The sequence below is a fragment of the Ursus arctos genome, unplaced genomic scaffold (assembly GCF_023065955.2).
Source record: "Ursus arctos isolate Adak ecotype North America unplaced genomic scaffold, UrsArc2.0 scaffold_37, whole genome shotgun sequence".
Classification (NCBI taxonomy): domain Eukaryota; kingdom Metazoa; phylum Chordata; class Mammalia; order Carnivora; family Ursidae; genus Ursus; species Ursus arctos.
In genome coordinates, this window is record NW_026623053.1 from 28,578,626 (window position 1) to 28,601,966 (window position 23,341).

Sequence of the window (23,341 nt, forward strand, 5' to 3'; positions counted from 1 at the left end):
CGCTTGAAGGTTGACTTTCAGTATCTCATTCAAGCCGAGAGGAGTTGAGGGCACCTACTTTCTTCCTCCCCGTACTCACTTATGCTGGTCTTCTCCAGTTAACTAAAGGAACACTGTCTACCAGGGTCTCGCAGTTCCATATCGTACTTAGAAAGAGACTGAAGCCAGCGCCAGAGAGTTTCCCCGGTTCACCTACACTGGAGCTCCAAACGGACAGCATGAGAGGGATCATTCTTGCCATGAAGACATCACAAGGCCATGACTCGGTGCAGAAGTTCCCGGCAATGCCTCCAGATTACAGCTGCAAGTCGCTGATACACATGATAGTTATGGACACAGAATTAGGGGACAGCGTGATTTTTGTCTGTGATGACAATTTTAGCAGTCCCCATTCCCTCATGAAGACACACGGCTGACCGGGTGGATGTATGAGGCACGGGGGGTGGGGAAGGAGCAGTGGGGTAGGCAGCCCAGTGCACAGTTTCTTACACTGTTGTTTCTGGGCAGAGTTCAACTGTCGTCAAATGAAATGATTTAAAGCAGTAAAGCTCCATAATAAAAGCAGCCTGCCTGTCCGTCCCAGCATACTTATTTCCTCACCCACAGAGTGAAGATTTAAATTCTTATACTACTTTGGCACCCCACATTGTGACGATTCATTATTCAGCATATAAGCTGGAGGCACCCTAAAATGGAATCTCCTAAATCCACCTAAAACAAATAAGATGGGTTTCTATGATCTAAAAACCATCATTCAAAATAAAACCTACTAAACCATGAGCAGGGGACGATTTTTTTAACAGCACAAATGGACAGGAAAAGTAACAGGAGAAGATGTATCATCACTGGACCCAAAGAAGAAAGGGAACCCCCACTAGGATACACAGATGGAAAAATGCAAACACACACCTTCAAAAAACCCTTGGTAACAATCCCTAACGTAACGAGGTGCGTATAGTGACAGAAAGATTCATTTCTTACCGTTGCTCACTTCTCAATTCATTTTAAAATAGTGAGCAATTAGTTCAGAGGTGCAAGAGGCTCCAATATACTGTTTCAAATATTTCATGGGTCTGTGGGGCTGGATGCTTATATCTGATTCACTTCTCCGGACAGTATTCCCTGCTGCCCTCCTTCCCTGATTCTTCCCCCTCACAAGAGTGTGGGGACATGGGAGCCAGTCTGCCTTACCTACTGAATTTGGCCTGGAAACATTTATGAATTGCTTTTGCCTCAGTTTCTCCACCTACACAATGGGAATAAAGCAGTACATATTTCACGGAGTTGGGCAGAATGCTTAGAACTGTGCTTAACACATAATAAGCACTATAAAATCTTATTTTTATTGGCATGTGTTTATGTTGTAGCTTTTAAATTTATTTTTGCAGATTTTACTTTTATTACCATGTTTGAACTTAAGGCGTTAATTTGGGTGGCCCTGGGAAAGTATCAGTTATTCATATAAATTTGTAAGAAAAATGCCAAGTCCAGCAGATATGCAAAGAATACAGACAGACAATTCACATAAAAGACAACACAATTAAACAAATACAGGGAAAGACTCATTTTAACAGCAAAAAGAGTGAATTAAAACCAAGGAATCAGTTTGTTCCCATTAAATTAGCAGTATTTAAGATAAGAGTCCTATTACCATCAAGGTTATGATTTAAAATAGGCCCGTTTAAATGTTACTGGTAGCAACGTGGCTGGACATTACCCTTTCAGTAAAGAAAATTGCTTCATGTTTGAAAGCCATAAAAATGTTCTTACTCTCTGACCCAGCGATTTCATATGATTTCTAATGATAGTAAAACCAAAAGAAAAATGCATATGCATAGATAAGTATATTCAGCACTTTGGTAAGAGTACGGAAAACAATTTAAACCTTCAGCAACGGAGCAGAATGTAGTCATTAAAAGCATAATTATGAAACCATGTAGGAGATGGAAAAATATGTTAAATGAAAGACCATAATGAAAATGCTATCTACACTATGGCTGCCACTGGCAACAATACATACCCAATCAGACAAAGACTGGAAGGAAACAGACATAATCCAAATTGATGCATTTGGTTGAGCGAATATGGCAAACAATCATATTTCCTTTGCTCTCTAGATGTCTGTGCAATATGAACAGGTCCGACCTTGCTATTTCTTACCCACCTGCCCTCAAATTCTCACCAAATGAATTTCCTGTGTCACGGGGCTGGGGAGAAAGGGAAAGAACTCTCCCCCTGCTACACACCACTCTGTGATGTCTGCGGCGTCCTCCTGCCCCGTGGCCTGGGACAGAGGAGGCCTCGAGGGAGGCCCAGGTGCGATTCAGGAGGGTGACGCCAGTGCCTCCCCAGTTAGCAGAGTGTGGAAAGATCAGGGACGCTGGTCGGCAGCTGGAATCGGGGCCTGAGACCGTGACATCCTGGAGGCGCTTAACCCGGCGGCATGAGGTCCGGCCCCGCCTTCCGAAGCCCAGGCAGCAGGGGCGGCTCCAACAATCTCACACAAACTCTGGGCGCGTGGTGGCGGGTAAGGGAGACCTTGTGAAAACATCGCCAGGGTGACAATCACGCGCGCTTTTCTCCCGTGGCCCCGTGTAGGAAACCTAGACCCAGCTAGGACCAGCCCTCTAGAAGCAGCAAACAGGCTGAACGGCTGTAGTTCTAAGACCACTTCAGTGGGAGATGGGGTTGGCTGTCCAGAAACGTGCTGTGTTCCCCGCCCCCCCGCCACTCTCCACCAAGGGTCCGTTCCTTTAATAAGGGGGAGCTAAGCACACAGGGGCTGAATGTTTGTTATTAAATTGCAGTTTCGAGGGTTGGGGGGAGCTGGGAGGGAGATCCAGTTCATTCATAGCTCATTTTTATTTCCACTGCCTGGAGCCAGTAGTTCCAGTTAAAAAGCAGGGGGAGTTGGGGGGACGTCAGGTTGGAAGGCTGGGGGAATCAGATCATTCGCCTACTAGCACAGCACCAGTAAAAGGAGGCATCTTTCTGGAACGAGGTCTTTTCATCGCTGCTGGAGCACCCAGTGCAGTGAAAGCCTGGCAGGCGGCCTCTAGGCGCACATCAGCCACGAGCATCGGAAGCAAGATAATCTCAAAAATCTTTGGAAAAGTCTGGAGAGAAAGGAGGGACAATTGCTGGCATGTGTTCTCAAGATTAATTCATGAAAAAGGATTTTCACTTTTTGTCCTGAAATCTCATGTCATCTCTCACTGGAGAAATGGATATTAATAAATGTTTTAATTCTGTGGGACTTGAACTCCTCCTGACTCTGGAGGCAAAACAGCAGAGGGCGTGAGCACAAGGGCCGAGCGGAGAGCCGCGGTGAAGTCCGGCTCTGGCCCTCTGTGACCCTGGGCACCTGGCTTCAGCCATGAGGTGGGGGTCAGCCGCCCCGGGAGGACGTGGAGGAATACACCTGGCACTTAGGAAGTGCCGGCTGCTGTTATGAGTTCAGCCACAACAATGATGTGGAGCTGGAGTGGCTCCACCACGTACCTGCTGTCCAACCCTGGACTCCTCACCTAACTCCCCGTCTGCCTCGATTATCGCACGATGCCTGCCGACAAAGGTGTGCTAATATTTGGAATGCACTTAAAACGGTGCCTGTTACCACTTAAGAGCTAAGTGTCTGTTAAGTAAATAAATATTACCATTAGTACTCCTGTTATTTGGGTGTCCAAAACTAGGGCAAGGGCAGAGAAAAGAAACTGCGGCTAGACCAGTGTCAGCTTTAGGAACAAACCCAAAACAGATTCTGCAGAAATCAACTTTTGACTCAACTTAGGAGCAGGGCCTCCCCAGGCACTGTCCCCATGGGCGACCGTGTCCCCTGGGTGGCCCCAGCCTGCAGGGGCGGCCTGTGCTTCCATGTCACCGTGCCCAGCGTGCTGGCCCACAGCCCCACTGAGAGCGGCCAGAGGGGAGAGGGTCAAAAGGTGCCTGGACCCAAAATGGCTGCTACACAAGGCAGCCTGCAGCCCCCGCCCCCCCCCCCCCGGCAGACAAAGGGAGCCCCGCACCCACTCCGTGGGCTGTGCCTCTCCATGTCACGCTGGCCACTGTGGCGAGCGCTCTAGCTGTCCCATAGCCGGGCCCGGGTGCCCCGCACACGTGGGCTACACCAGCGAAGCTGCTTTCAGGAATGCTTTCTTTGCAGGGCCACCTGCTTTGCTGGACTGCAGAGCAGATGGCCTGAGCCTCTTGGATCCCGGGCTTCCAGCCCCGAGGCTGGACCGGCATCTGCAGCCCGCGGGCCTGACGAGGCCCCCGCCCACAATAGCCCAGTCGCAGCCCCCACCAGCCATCTGCTGCAGTGCAGACCTTGTGCCCCGCAGAACGTATGGCTAATTAAAACGATTATGGGGCACACACGGGTTACTCTTTCCCAGCACAGGTGCCTGAACGGATCTCAGCAGCCTTAAGCAGATGTGGTTTTTTTTTTTTTTTTCCTCCTCCTCCTTTTTTTGAAAGGGGAAAGCCTTGCAAGCCCAGAGAGAGGAGGAAGGAAATTCACTGGGACGACAAAGCCCCCCAAACAAATGGAGCTATAGTGTCCATTACGAGAGCAGTGCACTTAGCTAAGCACAGGAAGTCTCTGGAAAAACACACACAGAAATCAGGTTAGAAGAGTGCCTATAACCAAAACTTGAGGACTCTATGGCACATTTAACTCACAGTCCTAAGTGTCTGTAAAGCCCTTGCTCTGAGCCAGGTACTGAGAGCCCAGGACGCCCAGCAGGGATATTCCGTTTCCGCAGGGACACCCTTCCTGGGACTTCAGTTCAGCTCTGCCACGCTGCCTTTGAAGGCAAGCCGGGCAACGGAGGGCCTGACCGCCCCGCTGCCGCTCTCTCTGCTCTGAACCCAGGCGCGAGCCGCTCAGGTGCAGGTCTTGACCAGAAAGCCAATCAGTTCCTTTATCTTTGAAAGCCATTAAGAGCTACAAGTAAGTACGGGCAACAACAGGAGTCAGTGTAGGAGCTTTCACGGCACACACACTTAGAGGAGTCCTGCTACCCTGCCAAAGTGCCTTCGGGACTGCCGGCGTGAAGAAATGCTAAGTTTGAAAGAGTGTGAGCCTTACGTCTCTACGTCTCTTCTCGTACCAAGGTTGGGGAGTGTTCTCGGTTCACTGGATTCTAAAGTCCCTAAAGGAGAGGGATTTTGTAATCCATCTGCTCCCCGTATCTTATCCATCAGAGTTGCTCTGGGTGGACAGTGAATGAACACGGCTTTTCCATGTGGAAAATTCCCCTAATAGTAGAGTTGGGAAATGACGCTCTTATAATTAAAATTAACTTGTTAATTTTTTATTTGTCGTCTGTTTTATTTTCTAGTTAGGAAATAATTTGTGGAAATTGTTGACCTGGAGGACATGGGGATGGGGGCTGGACACTAAGGGAATTCCCGCTGGGATCAAGGCAGGAAGGCTCACCAGGACAACAAAGCCTCAGAGTTGGAAAGCTGCAGTGTGCCTTAGAATGGGGGATTCCTTATTAGCTTTGAAGGGACTTCTTTATAGCACTGTCAACTGGTCTACACTCGCATCTGGAATGAGCGTTTCATCTCTGGGAATAGCCAAAGGATCTAACAGACTTAAGAAAAAGAAAGGGAAATGCTGGAATACCATTAATAAAAAAAACTATCCTGATGATGTCCCATCTTTTGATGGAAATAAATGGCATCAGTCATGGGACCGCTTACTTTGTCAAAGACCAGAACAAGAAAATCTAATGGGAGGAATGGGAAAATAGGTACATTTCAACTACAAAAGTTCCTGGCAGAACTTCTCTCCGTTACTAAGAATTTTGCTCCAGGGGCGCCTGGGTGGCACAGCGGTTAAGCGTCTGCCTTCGGCTCAGGGTGTGATCCTGGCGTTGTGGGATCGAGCCCCGCATCAGGCTCCTCCGCTGTGAGCCTGCTTCTTCCTCTCCCACTCCCCCTGCTTGTGTTCCCTCTCTCGCTGGCTGTCTCTCTCTCTGTCGAATAAATAAAATCTTTAAAAAAAAAAAAAAAAAGAATTTTGCTCCAGCATCAAATATTTCCCCCAAACCATATAAATGAATAACTCATGAAGGCTAACTGCAAAGTTGTGCACATATGAGAAGGAACGTTAAGGGACCAGAAGTCAGTTTCCCGCTGCTTGGCGAAGTTTGATTTTCTGTGGGGCAGTAAAACCAGTCTGAGGGATTGGTTTGGTCATTTTTTAGTTCTTAAACCCCCACCACCCCTCCGCTTCCTCCCCCCACAGTCCCAACACAAAGCCACGATTGCTTGTCCATTGTTGACCAGACGAAGCCACTGGCTTCCACTTTTCTCTCAGGCCCTCACTTAAAGTGCCTGGTTTTGGCTTACACTGCGATTGTCTATAGTTGAAGAAATCATTGTTTCAAGCCCCCTGCTCTCGATAATCATCTTACCAGACCTGCTTTATTCCCTGTGGAGGAAAGCAGTTAACAAGGTGTCCCCTGTTTTCATCGAGGGCAGAAAGCAAAGTGGCCCTGCCCCAATTATATTCACGGAACCACCTCGCCCACCAGGTCTGAGGAACAGACTGGAACTGGGCCTTAGTTTTGTTTCTCCCCCTTCCACCTATCCCGAGAAGAAAGCCCAAAATTAAAATTCAAGGTCAGTTCAGTACCTGCTGCAGGTGTGCATAAAAAAGGGGGGACAAATGTACTCTTTGGAACCTAAAATCTCACTTCTGTTTCTTAACCAAGTAAAGCAAAAACCACCACCAAACGGTCTCATTAATCACACCTTACAGTGGAATCAAGAAGGTGCCCTTTGTTGGCCTGGATTAATTCAGAATAGAATGTCCAACTGAACTGCCTTGAGTGAAAATGATCCCACAAAAAAAAAAAAATCACCACTTTCCTTTCAATGCCACCTGAGATAAGAAGTCAGGTCCCAAGGGGATCCATTTGCTGGATAAACACACTAAATTGGAAAGTGAACGCACATTATCAGCCTGATGGTGGAAACTACTTGTCGCTTGTGAATTAGCACATTCTGCTTCAGGGTTTCCAAATGAAATTCTGAAATACACATTTTCGTGCTGAAAATTTAGGAAGATGACAGGTCTTTTCCCCTGTGTGATGGCTTTATGGCCTTGTGAACCAGACATGGTAGGGGAGGCATGCTTAATAGCTCGGTTAGAGATTCTCTGTTTCAGCAGGAAAGAATCAAATTGCTGGAATAAAGCTGGATTGAGAGGATTAAAGTGTGTACAAGTCTTATTAGTTCAACACCCATGAACTGAAACATCAAAAGCACCTCATAACGAGGCCCGTTCTCGTATATTCCATTAGAGGGTGAGGCCAAGCTGGTGGAGCATCTGGGACCCCAGAGCAGACACGTGCGTTCTCACCCAAGGCACCGCATCATGACGCTGGACCACGAGTGGTCATGAGAGGGATTCCAGGCAACGAAGGAAGCCGGAAGCGTCCCGGGGGACTTACATTAAAAATAAATCTAGTTGCTTAAAAGCAGACTTTATAATGGCGTCCCTCTCATCTGTCTGCATGTCTGTGTCTTCTCGGGCGGGCGGGAGGGCTGGAGGTATAAAGCAGCACACGTATGGAGCATTACCTGTAGTTCTGGTTGTACGTGCGGGAGAAGGCCTCCCAAATAAAGATGCAGGAAAGGTGTTGTGAGCCACTAGCCCAGGAGAGAGGCATGAACTGTCAATCCGTGGCGACTTCCCTACTAGGAATAACCCTAGGAGGAAGGGGTGGGGAGGGTTACTCTTTTATCCCTTCAGAGAGCTGTCTGCTCAGTTATCCCTATAGGAGGAGTTCCTAGAAGGAAGCAAGCCACCCTGAGGTCAGCTTTCAGCGGTGCTTGTGACACCACTCCATGTCATTGCCCATCCCTCTCCAAGTGCTCAGATGAATAAAATAATGGATTCATCCTGAGCAAGAATCGGTCTCCTGCTGGGTAGTCACAGAGGGGCTTCTACTCCATGTAACTTTGACAAGTTCAGGTCCCTTCACCTTCATCAAAAAACTCTCAAGTCACTTTAGGGAAAATCAGGCCTGTCTGAGAGCAGCAGAGGCCACAGTCTGAAGGCAAGCTAGGATTCTCACCTTTCCTGAGCCAGGACCCAGGAGTCGAAGGAAACCCACAGTCAAAACCAAGAAGGCCCATCTCCGGCTCACCATCTGACTACTCCTTGTGAATTATTCACGTCAGCAAACAGACAACCCCGCGCCCTCCTTCAATATTGCCCAGCGACACTGAGATGAAGTATGAACCACTGGTAACAAATATACCCAAGAAATAAATTTTTAGCACCCAAGTGCAGATGACAAAAGGGCCTCAGGCAACCTAAAGGGAAAAAAAGAAGCCAACGGAACAGTAAAGAACTCCTGACAGATTCTCAACTGCTTATAAGTTAAGAATAAATAAACCCCACAGGTTATTAAGAATGTTCTCTTCCCCACAGTTCCCAAGTGGGGGCCATCGTGGAATAAGGAAGATTACCAGGCACCCCAAAGAGACTGGGGTACTTCTGAGGGCAGCCTCGAGCTGCCCAGAGTGGCCCTCAATGGCTGAGCTCCTATGGAAACCAGCCCGAAAACACGAATGCTCTCTTGACACGACAGTGTGCCGTAAGACCGACATCCTGAGGAAACAACGTCACTGGACTGTGAGTATCTGTGAAGGAGTGAGTGTGACGTACGGCCGTGGCTGCGACACAAAGCCTGGAAGGGTCCTTTGGGTTGACCACAGGAACTTCAAACATGTCACATGGGCAGCTCTTGATGTTTTAAAGTGATGAATCGCTCTGAAAACTGACAGTCTCAATGCAGCTCACAAAACACTTCACTTTTACGCAAGAAAGCATCTGGGTGAGCTTTGGCTGGAGTCCACCTTCAGCAATTTTTAAAAGTGTAAAAAGGGGTTATCCAGTGCCCCTAGAGGCTTTCGGCGGTGGGCTATAACAGACTCGCAAAGTCGGGTCAGTAGGGGTCCTCAAGGAGAACAGACATCGAGAGAAAGGATGCTTCTGGGCCTCTATTTGCTGTTCTACTGAGAGGGGTCACTGAGAACTAAAGCTTCTGTGTACAGTGTCAGAAGGTCTCACCTCTGAGGTTCTAGAGGGGCGAGAAGCTGACGTACATGGGGGGGTAGAGGACGCATGTGAAATGGTTCTCCCAACATACCCTTTCACTGAGACACAGCAGCAATATTTTGCCCAAACTCAGGCCTCAATTCTTATCTTTACCTCTACATGAGCCCAAAGTCTCACTTTTAAACAGTAAATCTCACTGGAAGTCAGTAGAGTAGATAAAACGAGGATATAAGAAGTAATTTGCCAGCAACAAAATCAGCTGTGCCCAAGAACTGTCTGGGTGTCCCCAGGTAGTACCTGGAAACTATCTCATCAAAAAATAAGTAATCGTTTTATTTCTTAGCATCAAATAACAATGCCTTGGGTACTGAAAGTAGTTGGAGAAAGGAGATACTAGACTTAAAGTGTTTTCCACATAACGAAAGCTTACCCCCTGAAGTACTGAGATGTATTTTAAGCATTTTTCTCCCATAGAGAAGTGTCTCAGATACATCCCACATTACTCAGGGTTATGAAACAGACTTCATGTGATAAAATGAGACCCTTCCTGACAGCAAGGTAAATATTAGGAACACAGCAATAACTAAAGTATGCAAATTACTTGCATCTCTGAAATTAGATATGCAAAGTTTTCGTGCCTGTGAGTACATGTGTTTTACTGGGGAAAGGGCCCAATCTAAATTCTCACAGGGACCCAAGAAAGGGTCTGAAACGGACTGAACCCAAGAAGAGATAGCCTCTACTCCAGACCGATTGCCCCAGTGCTGTGACGTCCCAGGCAGTGTCCTCTTCTTTGGCCATTTCTGTCTTCAGCTGTCACCTCTCACCCACGACACTCTTAACACCATTTTGAGAGGGTTTCTATCTTCCTTCTCTGCCTGCTTTTTTTCTTCTTTCTCACTCACATGTCTGCCACTGTTCCTTCTTCACTTCCAGTGTGAGGACAAATATTCCTTTTTTTTTTCCTCTAAAGATTTTATTTATTTATTTGAGTGAGCAAGAGAGAAAGCATTAGCAGGGGCACAGACAGAGGGAGAAGCAGACTCCCCGCTGAGCAAGAACGCCGATGTGGGGCTCGATCCCAGGACCCCAAGATCATGACCTGAGCCAAAGGCAGATGCTTAACTGACTGAGCCACTCAGGTGTCGCTAGGTGTTCCTTATCTTTAAAACAATGGTGGGAGCTTCTTGGGATCAGCAGACCAGTCCTGTGTCTTCTAGACTGCAGTACTATGGCTGGTTTCATTTCTGCTCAGCACCTGTGCTCTTTTCGGTCACCTTTGGGTTCGTGGGCATTCTGCAAGGCTGAAGATGCTAGATGTCTGACTGCTGGGGACATTATTGGAGCAAGCTTCCTACGGGCTTTAATAAGCTGAACATGGGGCGCTGGACAGCAATGAACGCACGTGCGTGCCCACACACGCACACGTCCATCAATCCCCCATCGACAGACTACTTTGAGAAAGTTGAGGCACTTTGTCCCTTTCCCAGCTTATGTTAATATCTGAAATATTTGCATCCCCAGTCTAAGTTGGGATTTGCAAGAAATATTTAGAGCTTGCTCAGCACGGCATTCTCGGCCATGTTCTATAAACGGCATGCTGGTAAATGAGCCGTAGGAAAGAATAAAGAAAATGTTACTGCTTCTCCTTCGCGGGTAGATTGCGGCGACATGCACAAGGGAAAGAAGGGTGACGAGCAAAGCGGGCAAATCGGCCGGCTGGAGGGCCGGGCACGCCCGGGGGCCACACACCCCGGAAGGAGAGCCGTGGCAACTGCCAAGGCCACAAGAACCAGGTCTGAAAGCCGCTTTATGCCACCACGAGGGATGAGGCGCGGCTCTCAAGACGCCTGAGCGCACCGCTTTCCTCCGCCACCTGCCACGGACGCTGGTTCATAGACTGTGGGCGCCGGCAGGCAGGGGGGCAGCTTTTCCCACCCCTGAAAATGGCCGTGCCTCGAGGACAGACACAGTCCCGAGAAGTGCTGCACGTGGCAGACCCCAGATAACGTGACAGCAACTGAATTTTAACTATATAAACGCAAAGCTGGCCCAGAAATGTCAGCTCTCCAGAAGCGGAAACGGAGATGAAAACATTCCAACCATAGACAAATGAGCCGCGTAGTCTCAAGGCAAGTAGTAAGAGTGGCAGGTTGGGAACTGAGAGAGGCCATACCCCCTCAGTCCACCTGTCCCCACACCCCCGGGCCAGGAGGGCGCGCCTGTCGACTCCTTACCTCACTGCGCTCACCGGCTGGGGTGTGGGAGGGCCGAGCTTCTTCACCGAGGGGCTCAATCTCTGCAAACTCTTCCACGGATTCTTGAAACTCGGGTAAGGACCTTCGTCCATAACGCTTGCCGCCTTTCACATATTTGGGCTGAGCTTCTAGGGAGCAGTCTAGGCAAGGAGACAAGAGTTGAGGCCACATTACATGACAGACTCAGCCCTGAGCTGACACTCCCAGCTGTCAGACGAAGCCTCTTATACCAGCCCCAAAATAAACCACACTGTTCACCAGTTGTGCTGGAGGGGGCGGGGCTGAGGCACCAGGTCAGATGCACAGCACGCCTTCTAATTCCAGCCGACTGACGGCTCCCCGAGCACATCTCTGCATCCCGTGGGGGAGCTGCAATGCCAGCAGGGGAGGGTCTCACGGAGAGGGCCAGAGCTCAGGAGAAAGCGAGGCGTCCTATTTGTTCTTCTGTTTACGAAGCTGGTGTCTCGCAGGGAGGGGAACGGGAGAGGGGGAGATCGTACCGACAGAGACAGCATCGGAGGAAGTCTTGGGGGTGATGATAAACCAAACGCCACAGCAGCCGGGCTAGTATTCACACCCCCTCCTGTACCTCAGCGACTCCTCTGTTAACCGTCCCACCTTCTGATCCGTCAGACAAGCACAATGACAGAACAAAGAAACTGACAGAGTGGATCCTAATAAATTAATGGCAGCTCATCGCTTATATGAAACCGGGCATCAAGATCGCATTATAAAATTAAAAGCTGTAAATGCAAAACTGTATAAAGGAAAACAGTAGGTTATGTTTTTCTCTTCACGAGCTTCAGTGTTGGACAAAATAAAAAGGAAGGTGCATAAAGGGGAGAGCCATTTCTTGACCTTAAAGAAGGACCTCAGCATTCTGATGTAACATGTCTCAGGTACAACCGCCACCACCGCCACCACCGTCACCACCGTCACCACCGTCACCACGCACTAACTTTTCTCTACAATGGGTAGCTTTGAAGCAAGAGAATAAATACTTCACTCTATGCAAATGTCATCTTAGATAATAGATTTTTTTTAGCACCTTGCACAGAATTAGGAGAATAAGATATTCTATTAAAATACAAAAGATTGGCAATGCTTTGATTTCAGTTCTTACCATCCACAAAAGCACAGCGTCTCTCTAGAGAACACGATGTACGTTCTGTTTGAACAGGACAGTCTTCACAAGAGGTGTCTGAACTCAGACATGTAGATTTTCAGATGAGGTATGGACACCCATCATCAAAACGTGGGTGGCTGATTGGATAAGAACTAAAAGAGTGAAACCCTTGCTTCACCACCACAGAAACCATCTTAGGGTTTAGCCATGACTTTGTCGTTTCCTGGGAGGGCCAGGGATCCCGTCTGACTCACGCTGCCCTTCCCTGCACCCCCTGCCCTTCCTCCGGCATAAGCTCAGATTTCACAGATGCGGTCAGAAGCATTCTGAAAATGCTCAGCAAAGCTCAGAGTGAAGTATTTACGCTCGCTCTATAATTTCTAGCGATATTTATATCCAGCTTCTTAAAAGTCCCGGCCAAGTCATGTTATTTGGTCGAGCGATTCTCTTACAGGGAGACTTTAAGCATACACAATTTATATTGAAAATCACATGCACGTTTGAAGGTACCTTTCATCAGGAGAGAGTGGGTCAACCTGTGAGTATTCAGGAGCGGCCCAGACACCCGAGCTACGTGTTGCCAGCTGACACCCACAGACGCTAGTCAGATAAGAGGCAATGCAGAACCATCCTTAATATATTACACATTTAAATTTTACTGGTAGACAAGATACACCGTTAGCGACGATGGCGGCGGGGGGTTGGGGGGGTGGGTTTGGAAAAGATGAAGAGAAAAACTTACGCCATCAGAAAAGGGAACGTGACATTTCCCCGGTGTGAGAACGGTCATAGTCTGGAGATGGGAGTGACAAAGGAGCTCTTCTGCCTGCTGCACTTTTACAGAGGAAAAGACTGGTGGGACAGAGCGACCCACTTAAAGCAACTGGGAAATACTCCAAAACCCACCTGGGGGGGAAATGACTCCCCAGTTATTTACCACTAAATACCTCATGCCAGGCAAGGGAGCAGTGCTGGATTTGGGTTAGGGATAGAAGGTAATAGATTGTGAGTCATTAAGGGACCCTGCAAGGTTTGGGTTTATTTTACTGTTTTTTGCATTGCCAAGAATTTTTTTAAAATGCTTATTTCATATTTTATTATTATAAGTAATTTTGAGCAAACTTTAAGTTAGCATCTTTAACAGAATGTAATTGCATCACCAAGTCAATTTCTAGAGAAATCTATTAACCTGTATACTCTTTGGGGGATGAAAGTATTCGCACACCAAGGAAGACTGAGGTGGTAATGTGACCTCCTAGAGAATTTCCCAATAAAGAATCAGACTAATGGGACCAATCATCAACCACTACTTCTCTGACTTACATACTCACATAGCTCTCCCCTATTTAGGGTATGAGCGTCACTACACTTACGTGACAAGAAGCGAAGAAGGACGTCCAGAGAGAACATTCATGGTCAACAGTCATTAAAGTGCTGAACATTTGAAAACCATGGTTTTCTCTATCAGTCTCAACCAGGCCTTTAAAAGGCCACAACAGCAGTCCACCAAATGAATTTTAGGACACTCCTGTACCCCTAAATTAAAGAATGCTCTACCCCAGCCTTACCACGTCCAACATTCACACATCTGCAGCCTGGGGGCAAAGTTTACGTCCTTTATGAGTGCAGCCAGATGTAACTTCCACATTTCAGGGTTCCATCACGGAACAATTTTAGCTATGCCAGGTAATACAGTGTTTTTTGATTTAAGAAATGAAACTGTGTACGTCAGACAGCTTTCTTTAACGTAAGTGTAAGGGACTGCTCCAATTACGTTTTCCAACGAGGGACGTGAAACGCCAGTGAAACAAACAGTATGTAAAGGATTGCCAAACTCAGTGTTTTGTTTCCTTGAACATTTACTTATGATTCTACTCGGATTTCCAAGCTTCAGGGTCATTTTTGTTTCTTTCCGTTTTCTATTTCTCCTATTTGACAAAAGTAAAAATGGGCTTTGAAGGAAAGAGGACAAACCCAGACTGCCTAGAGGAATCCTGGACCCCATCCTTGCAGAATTTATTGTGAAATGCACCAATCCTAGTGAGGTGGCTTTGAAGCAGTCCTACGTGACTTAGTTTAGATGATCTGGGTTTTATTCCATAAACCAAACACTTGGTTGTGAGTAGGGGACAACAGAGAAATCTTGATTCACTCCCCTAAAGACTGCTGGAGAAATATGGAAGTAACTCATAGTCTCTACCGAGCAGGTGGGGGGGGGGGATCTAAATGGGGAATTTGAAAGACAAGGAAATACCATTTCTCCCAGTCTTAGGAATGAAACAGAATCTGGATACTCAGACACCGCATTCTTTACTCCATACCCCATGTGTCCCAAGGAGAGAAATTCCAGACCTGCGATAATGTCCACTTCCCAGAATCACGATGAACCACCATGCATACGTAGGACTTGTGACCTGAAGTCTTGCACTTACGATAAAAGGACAACTGAAATGCAGAGTCAGTGAGAGAGACCACTCAGGGGATACGCCAGCTGCAGGCAGGGAAAACCACGGACACTCACCCGCCCAGGCCTCTCTCGACTCCCTCCCTGCCTCAACTCACAGAGCAGCACAGAGCACAGGGTCCACGGCCTCCTCCTTGGACTGGCTGCAGCCTGGGGGATGTGGGTCTCCACTTGGAAGGCTCTGCTCTCCCAATGGCCAAAACAGTGAGGATCCAAGAGGAAGCTCATGGGCAAAGTATCGTGTTGTGCCCATTGAGGGATAAGATGGAGATTTTATCGCTTTTTGATTTAAACCTCCCTGTTCCCAAAACTGACCTGAGGATATTTCCACGATGAAGAAGGAAGCTCTGCCTTTTGGTGGGGATAGTCTTATTTTGAAACTGCTTGTGTGGACCCTTGCTTTCTCCTTCCCTTCCTGCCCCATTCGGTTAGCCTGGACAATCGTTCCCAGTGACACCAGCCCCTTCCAAAGCCAAAGGCGCTCGGCACACAGTAACGCCAATCTGAGGCCCTCCATGTTACACTTCTGCTGAGCTCATGGGGTTCCTGAAACTCATTTAAAAATAAGGAGTCAAAACCAAAGCACATGCAAACATCAGGAAGAGCAGCCCCAAGAAGCTTCCGTGGGAAAGGGCGGTCAGGCAGCAAATGAGCACCACCCAGCCCCACGGCACGTCCCCAGCTCCTCGCCTCCTGTGAACACCGTCACCCCCGCATGACACAGAGTGCAACCCCATACCCGATACTAAGTAAGAGAAAAGGGAAGAGAAGGGATTCAAGGGAGACCAAGGGGGTGGATGAAAGAGGGAGAGGCGGAGGGAGGGAGAGACAGGAGACAGACACGGACAGGCACAGGTGGTGAGAGGGGGTGGGAGGGAGAAGATGGGCAGGGACTTAGAGGCCAGTGGAGAGAGCGGGAGCAAGAGGAGCAGATAGGGGAGGGGACCAGAAGTGGGGGCAACGTGTAGTGGGGGGTCCAAGGAGGAGGGCAGAGGTGAGCTGGAGTGGTAGAAAGAAGAAAGGGGAGAGGAGGAGGATGTCCCAAGGAGGGAGGGGAGAAGAGAATCCAAGAGAGAATGAACAACGTAAAGACATCAGGGAAGTCTTCGCACATTCCTTCCGCCTCCCGGCCTGCTCTCTGCCTCCGCGGGAGGTCGCCAGCCAGCAGGGCCCTCACCCCACACCTCTGTGTGCACACGGCCCTTTCTGGGGCAGCTGCTTCCTGACCGCTAGCAGCCCGCTCCACAGCCACCCCTCTCTCCTGGAACCCCCACGCAAGATGTGGGGGTTCCTGGGGGGCTCTCAGGGAATGCGGGGACAACTTCAGGAGCGGTCGCCACAGTTTGCGCTCACCAGTCCGCGTTGATGGTTCTTGCTGGAGCACAGGTGCTTCAGGGCACAAAGTTAACAGGGGCTCTGATTAACCGTGCCTGGGAGGAAAGCTTCGAGGAGAAGGTCTGCACCTCACAGGGGTGCGCGGGCTGGCGGATGGGTGCGGCCGGCAACCCCCAGGACTGAGGGGTCTGACCAGCTGGTCTACGGAGCCCTAAAAGCCGTTGAAGCTGCACAGAAAAACGCCGTGAGCTGTTCAGGATGGTAGGACTGTTTCCCCAGCCTTCTCCTGGGGTGTCGGCCTGCTGACCCTGCTGAAGGCCGAGCATCTTGAGCCATTTCGGGGAAGAAGGCCGAGATTCACATTTCACTTAAGCGAATCCTCCCCGTTGTTCCAGGTTCAACTCAAAACATCTCTCTCCGGTAACGGCATGGCACAACTGTCACAGGACCTTTTCTTCCATGAATTTGGTGCCACCCATGCTGTTGACAGCCCCTGGTGTCATAAAGATCACGGTCCTGTTTTTCTAAAAGCATTTTACACGTTAGAATTACCAACCCAGCTGGACGGGAAGGCTTTCTAGGGCAGTAGAGCTCCTTGGAAAGAGCCTGGGCTTTGATTCAAACAGACCTGGACCGGAACCCTCAGCCCTTAGAAAGATCAGGGGTACGTAATGTCACGAAGGCTTAGCCTGCTTATCTGGAAGGGACGACGACCGGAGCTCAGTGGGACAAGGTCGCTCTTCTGTCCGGTAGCTCCTGCCCCGGGGAGCTCGAGACACCCCATGGGGTCCCCGACCCCCCCCCCCCGGGCTCCTGTGGGGCCAACAGTGGGCTGGAGCCAGGGGGCCGGGCCCGGGGAGCAAAGTCAGAGACTCCACGGCCTCCAAACCCACAACAAACTTCCTTGACCTCATTTTTCTTGGTAAACGGCAAGATTAGTGGCAAACGTGTAATGCTGTGATCCAGCCTGTCATCTCAGAAACTGGGGCCACCTCCGTGTCCGTCTTGCCTGAATTTTCTCTTCCTTACCACCTCTTTCCCCTTTACCCCTTCCCCTTGTCACTTCCCCTTTGCCCTGATACAGGAGGGACGCTAAGACTCCCTAACCCTCCTTTTCATGTCCCTGCTTTGGAAACCTTCTCAGACTCTAAAGTTGACATAAACTTACAACATTGGCACAACTCCCGAGTCAACGGTTTTGCTCACAGGAGTATTTTGGGTTTTTCGGCACAACACATGTAGGTTTTAAAATAATGCCTTCCTGCCCTTCGTAAAAATGGAGCATGTGCAAAATCATCGTGAGTATTCTCAGTAAACTCATCGAAAGCGTTCTTCCACAGCACGCTTGAACTGCTCGTTATTCTTTGGTTACAGACATCACAATATGCCTAATTGTCAAATATTTATGTTTGATATACATTTTCCCGCTATTTCCAATGACCACCCTTACACACACATCTTTGTGCGTATCCATAAATATTTCCATAGCGTAACATCTGAGAGCCGCATCCATCAGCCAAAGGCACTTTTATAGTTTCTGCTGCTCCTTCATTGCTTCATATAATTCCAGGAAGGTCCTGTCATGTTACGTGACCAGGAGTGGGCGTAAGTGTTTCCAATTCCCCCTGACCTTAGGAAGGGACTCCTCACTCCTTTCTTGATGGCAGTGGTGGTTTTATTTTGCTTTTAACTTTTGGGAAAAATGTGCTGGTCCTCACTGTTCTCGTCCATAGACAACAAGGGAACAGGGAACCACGTTCTTACTTACTTGACTCAACCAGAGAGAGCACAACAGAACACAACTCTGGGGCCATTTGTGTGTAGATCTCCTATAAACAGGGCCCTCAGCCAGACTTCGGAGCCCGGCCCAAGGCCTCTGAATACAGTGGCAAACACCCATCTTCAGCTCGATGCCCATAAGACCCACTTCACTGCAAACTTGGTGAGTGAACGAAAAGGTATCTGTTATATTTATAGCTTCTTCAAAATATAAGAAAAATCATTAAATTAGGGCAGCTCCTGGAATTAGGAATATTGTCTAAAAAAACAGCATCATCGGCACCAAAACCACACATAGTCTTACTTTCGTAATGACATGGCTCTTGCAGGTCTGAGTTCTCCCTCGCCAGGTAAACAAAAGGGCAGATTTCTACATTAACCATGTCAGGGAAAGAAGGGGCTTCCGGGATTATGCGAACATTTACTACTGAACAGAAATCGAATGCAAGATGCATCAAGCAAGGACAACATCTCTGGAGAGCAGATCCAGACAGTGTGTTCATGCCATACAGCTTAGAGCCATGCCGGCATTTCCACAAAAATCCTATAATCCAAATGCAGAGGAAATTGAATAAATAACCAATCATTAAGTTTTTGTCCCTCTCTTATTCCAGGAAAATAATTTAAAAATTAAACTGTACGTGTAGATATGAAGCAATTACATCACTGATGTTAACCAGTTAGGAATTTACAAACAATTCCCTCCGTCCCCAACCCATTCTCCTGTCCCTGTCTCAGCATCACCATGTTTCATTTTGTTGTTGTTGTTAGGGGAGAAACTCTTCTCTAAAAGCCTCAGAATCATCAATTATCAGAGTAAAACAGATGCGGAAAATCATCTAGTATGAAAAATCATCACGCTAATTTTAAAAATAAAGAAATTGTACCTCAGAGAAATTACAGATGGCAGAACCCAAGTCTATGGGAATAATAACTTAACTCCATCTCCTTTCAAATTCTTTTTTTTTCTTCTTTCTTTTCTTTTCTTTTTTTTAGAGGGAGAGAAAGAGAGAGGAGGTGGGGAGAGGGAGAGAAAAAATCTTAAGCCGGCTCCACGCCCAGCCCAGAGCCTGACATAGGGCTCGATCTCACCACCCTGAGATCATGACCTGGGCAGAAACCAAGACTCGGATACTTAACCGACTGAGCCACCCAGGCGCCCCTCCTCTCAAGTTCTAATACAGCTTTGTTTTTGTTTTATTTATATATAACTGTATTTTATCAGAGGAACATGAAAGCATGAGGTCCACCGGGCATTTGTCCTTAGCAAGCAGAACTTCGCAGTGTCAATTTCTGTCTGGTAGAATCTGACAGAAACACAAAGCTAGCCTTTGTCATGAATTTAGATATTCAAAGATGACACAACTGAATCTTGGAGCTGAGCAGATTTTAAGTATTTTCCAGTACAACCTCTTTCACATATGAGGTGACCGAAGACCACAGAGGTGGTGATGTAGGAGGCCACCCAGTTAGAGAGGCAGAGCCAGTATTTTCTAACGCCTGGCTTGAGGGCCTTTCCACCATATCAAGCTGGGCTTTCTATATTGTACTCTGGTACCGCATCTGGTACTTTTAACTGATAAAAATCCTAGGTGTTATAAAATATCCGTTTGTGACCCATTCTGTTTCAAAGGCTGTGCCCTGTGGCCCTATTTTTTCAGTCACTTTCCAGAGTCTAAGGGCAGTCTTTTTTCTCAAAGTCTAGTTGGTCCATTGATTTCAAAGGACAAGACAAAAATAGCACAGGTCTGGCCCTTACGGTACGAGATGAATTAAGTACAGAAAAGCCAAAGAACAGTGCGGACACAGGCATTCCTGTCACTAACGATCAGGTGAACTTGCTCTCCTCACTCCTTCCCGCTGACTCTGGCCAACTGTCAGAATCTTTGCGGCAGGCCGCAGTGACCGAGGACTGGGGCTGCCCCCAGCGCATCCATCTGGGGGTGAACGCTCTTCAACCCGAGCTTCCCAGAGAGGAGGAGCCCCTGGTGACGCCCTCCTTTGCCACCACCTGTGAGACTTCAGTTAAGCCACGTGTCTCTTCGGGCCTCCGCGTGCTCATCGGTAAAACAGCAGCGTTCTCTCCAGCCCCACAATTACAGGTCTGTGATTTAGGGCAGAGTCATCTTCACAAAGGGGAAGAAGGAGGTGAACGCAAGTGGACCCTTGATAGTGCATTTGAGTCCTGAACCTTCTTTCTCTGTCGCTTGCCCGCCGAGCCAGTCAGCCCGCGGGGGCTGAGTCGCATTTTCGAGTGGGTGGGAGAATGTTGCAGTGGGAAGAACTGCGTGATCCCCAGGGACAACTGGAGGGGCCAGAGTGAGATGGGCGAGAGACAGAAACAGCGGTGATGCTCGGGGACAAAGCAGGGAGTGTGGGAGGCGGGCTGACTCACTGGCTCCTAGGGGATAAACGCTCTGTGGGGCGCCGGCTCAATCCTCGATTTTACCCTGCAGGCCAGACAGCAGCGAGGGCCCATACACGCCGTGCAAGACGCTGTCGATAGGCGCTCTGCTGCTACATTCCACTGACTCGGGGCGGCTCTCTCACGAAGGTCTGCGGCAGCCTACCCAAAGGACGGAGCACACGCGACACGGTGAAGTCCCTTCTGTGTGTCGTCCCGGACGACGCGTCCAGATTATGGTCTCGACCTGCACAGCCGTGGGGCACACACGTCACTCTGAACCCACCCTCTGGAGCTCGGTTCGGAAACGGTACTTCCCGGCTCTGACCAAGCTCAGCCAGCTTTTGTCCCCCCCTCACCCGATTTAGATCCCAACACTGAGCAACTCGAGGAGGTGCTCGTCGCGTCTGTGGTCGCCATAAATCGGTACGTTTAGTATGACCGTTTTCTGGCAGGTGACAATACAGGTTTGGAAGAAAGGGCAGCGAAGAGATCGTGTGGCCTGGTGGCAGGACTGCCCATGCCAAACCCACATAAAACCACGTGATCGACACACAGAAGAGCAACAGAATGAATTCTTAGGTTACGGAGGCTCTTACTGACTAAATCAGCTCTATTCAGGGTCCCTAGATCTTGCGCTGTTGTTATCAAGACGAAAGATCACCTTGACTACATAAAAATACCAACTAAGTGTGAGCCCTCCAAGAACAGAAGCCCATGTTCCAGCAGGGGTCACCTGCAGAAATTCTATTAGCAGTCTGGAAGACCTCCAGAAGGCAATAACCGCCCCCACAGGCTCACTGCGGGCTTCCAGAGAGTGCCGGCACGCCTCAGAGTGGATGACAGCCTTCTTTGGGGTGGTGACGACAGGCAGAAAGGGGAGCCTCAATCTGGAATCCAAACACTGCTAAACGCAGCGTCCATACACGTGACGCACGTCTGAGCATTCCAGAAGGCACAGCGAACCAGATCGCCAGGGAAGAGGTGAGCTCCCGTCCGCGCTGTATCTAAATAGGTCGCATTGAAGGAGCCTTTGTAGTGACAAAATGTTAACGATCTCTCCTCAGTCTCAAAGACTGGACTATATTTTCATGTTACCTTTTTAAAAATCAGGTTTATTGAGGTATAATTCACACAGAATAAATTTCGGCCTTTTAGTGCACAACTCTATGGGTTGGAAGAACTCATAATATCTGTAACTACTACCGCAGTCAAGGCATGAAACAGTTTCATCACCCCAAAAATCCCCCATGCTCCTTTGTAGCCAACCCCTAGCCCTAGCCTGACAACCAATGATTTGATAGAACCGGACTGTATTGTCATACAAATTTCAGCCCTGTTTAGACCTTTACATAATTACCGTATTTCACTGAGCCTAAGATAGGCACACACACACACACACAGACACCCCCCCACCAACACGACCAGCTCTGAACACTCTGACATTCAGATATGTCTTACAATCGATGGCATTTTACTCTAACTGCCAAAAAAATGTTCTTTTCAGAGATACATAAAATAATGATGTCTTATAATCTATAGTGCTTTTAAATAAATTAGTGAAGTGTAATAGTAAGTCCTTTATTTTTTAACATTTGTTGAATATTTACTATGTGTGAAGCATTCTCCTCGACCCTGAAAATACAAAAATAAACAACATGGTCCTCAAGAACCATTGCTTGAGATATATATTATCAATTATAATATAACGCAATAATATCTATAGCAGAGAGTTATCCACCTACTAGGACCAAATAAGATTATCTCTAGATTGGCCACTCTTCTTTGGGGCAAAATCCACCCCACCCCCCAACTCAGATCCTTCCATATACACAGGAAGTAGGATGGAGAAAGTACCATCCGCCTTCACTCTGCTCATTCCGGGAATGAGTTACTGGCACACCATCTGACATATGGCCTAGGAACAATCCAATTACTTCTTCCCTAATACACTGCTGTGGAAGGGAAGCCTCATTTTAGTGTTCAACGGCTGCAAGGCTTTTAGGATAAAATCAAAAGACAAGTCACTGAAAATAACTGTTCAGTCTTAAAAGGCAGACGCCCAAAGCTCTCATAGACATGCTTCAAGGTCCCGAATTCTTCCCTGGACAAGTTTTAAAGGGAACGTAGAGAAGAAAAGTTAGTGAGCGCCCTTACCTGGTTCTTGAAAGTGCTCTTCATTTGACAGAGTTCTGGACAAGAGAAGTATTAATGCTTCTTTAAATTGGTCAAAATGCACCTAAAAATAAACAATGAAAAATAAATTCAAAATCGTTACCACAGCCTTAAGGAAGTAAATCCATGTTCAAGGTACCAGAACCATTTGGTAGCATCCTGACAGCCTTGAAGTGAGGCATAACTTGCTTTTTTCCCTTTTCTTCATTTCTCCAAAGCACTGAAGGGAAAGTGGGCTGATCATTTCTGACACCCCAGTGTCCTAAACACTAACTTCCATGTTTATTCAATCCTGAGCGGGGAAGCTATAGAGCAAAACCCTCCTTATAAACTCAGGAAAAGGTATGTTTTGAACTCAACTCCTTTTATTTTTCTGAACAAGACCACAAGAGAAAGAGGTTAGGTGAGATATTAGGGAAAACTTCCCAAGTAAAGGATCCATTGTAACAAGGCCCCACAGAGGCTTTCATGTCCTAAGACATTCTAGAAGAGAATGTGTGACCGTTTGAGGATGACTTGACCGTAGTCTTGTCTGAGGCAGGTATGTAATACTTATCTCCCAAGGCCCCTGTGATTCTATAAACAAAAAGAAATCAATGGCAAACACAAAGAATAAAAGAACCTTGGGAAGCATTTTCCTGAATTCTTAAACACACAATTACCTTGACAGAAGGATGAAACAACACAAGTTTTACCTAAGTAACTACTCGGAATTGGG

The 23,341-nt window shown here is 48.0% G+C and overlaps 1 protein-coding gene and 1 long non-coding RNA gene across 7 annotated transcripts in view; one reads left to right on the forward strand and one right to left on the reverse strand.

Moving 5' to 3' along the window:
• The window catches only part of LOC130542561 (uncharacterized), a 122,858-nt gene that overhangs the window by 87,228 nt on the left and 12,289 nt on the right, over positions 1–23,341 (forward strand). Inside the window, exon 3 of the long non-coding RNA XR_008957215.1 lies at positions 20,501–21,432. This is a non-coding gene — a long non-coding RNA (uncharacterized LOC130542561). The remainder of the gene's footprint in view (positions 1–20,500; positions 21,433–23,341) is intronic.
• NIN (ninein) overlaps positions 1–23,341 on the reverse strand; it is a 93,055-nt gene that overhangs the window by 50,134 nt on the left and 19,580 nt on the right. For all 6 annotated transcript variants that reach the window (XM_048215657.2, XM_026513714.4, XM_026513713.4 and 3 more), the window contains 2 exons: positions 22,606–22,687; positions 11,320–11,480 (listed from right to left, as the gene is read on the reverse strand). In XM_048215657.2, coding sequence (XP_048071614.2) covers positions 11,320–11,480; positions 22,606–22,687 — 243 coding nt within the window. The remainder of the gene's footprint in view (positions 1–11,319; positions 11,481–22,605; positions 22,688–23,341) is intronic.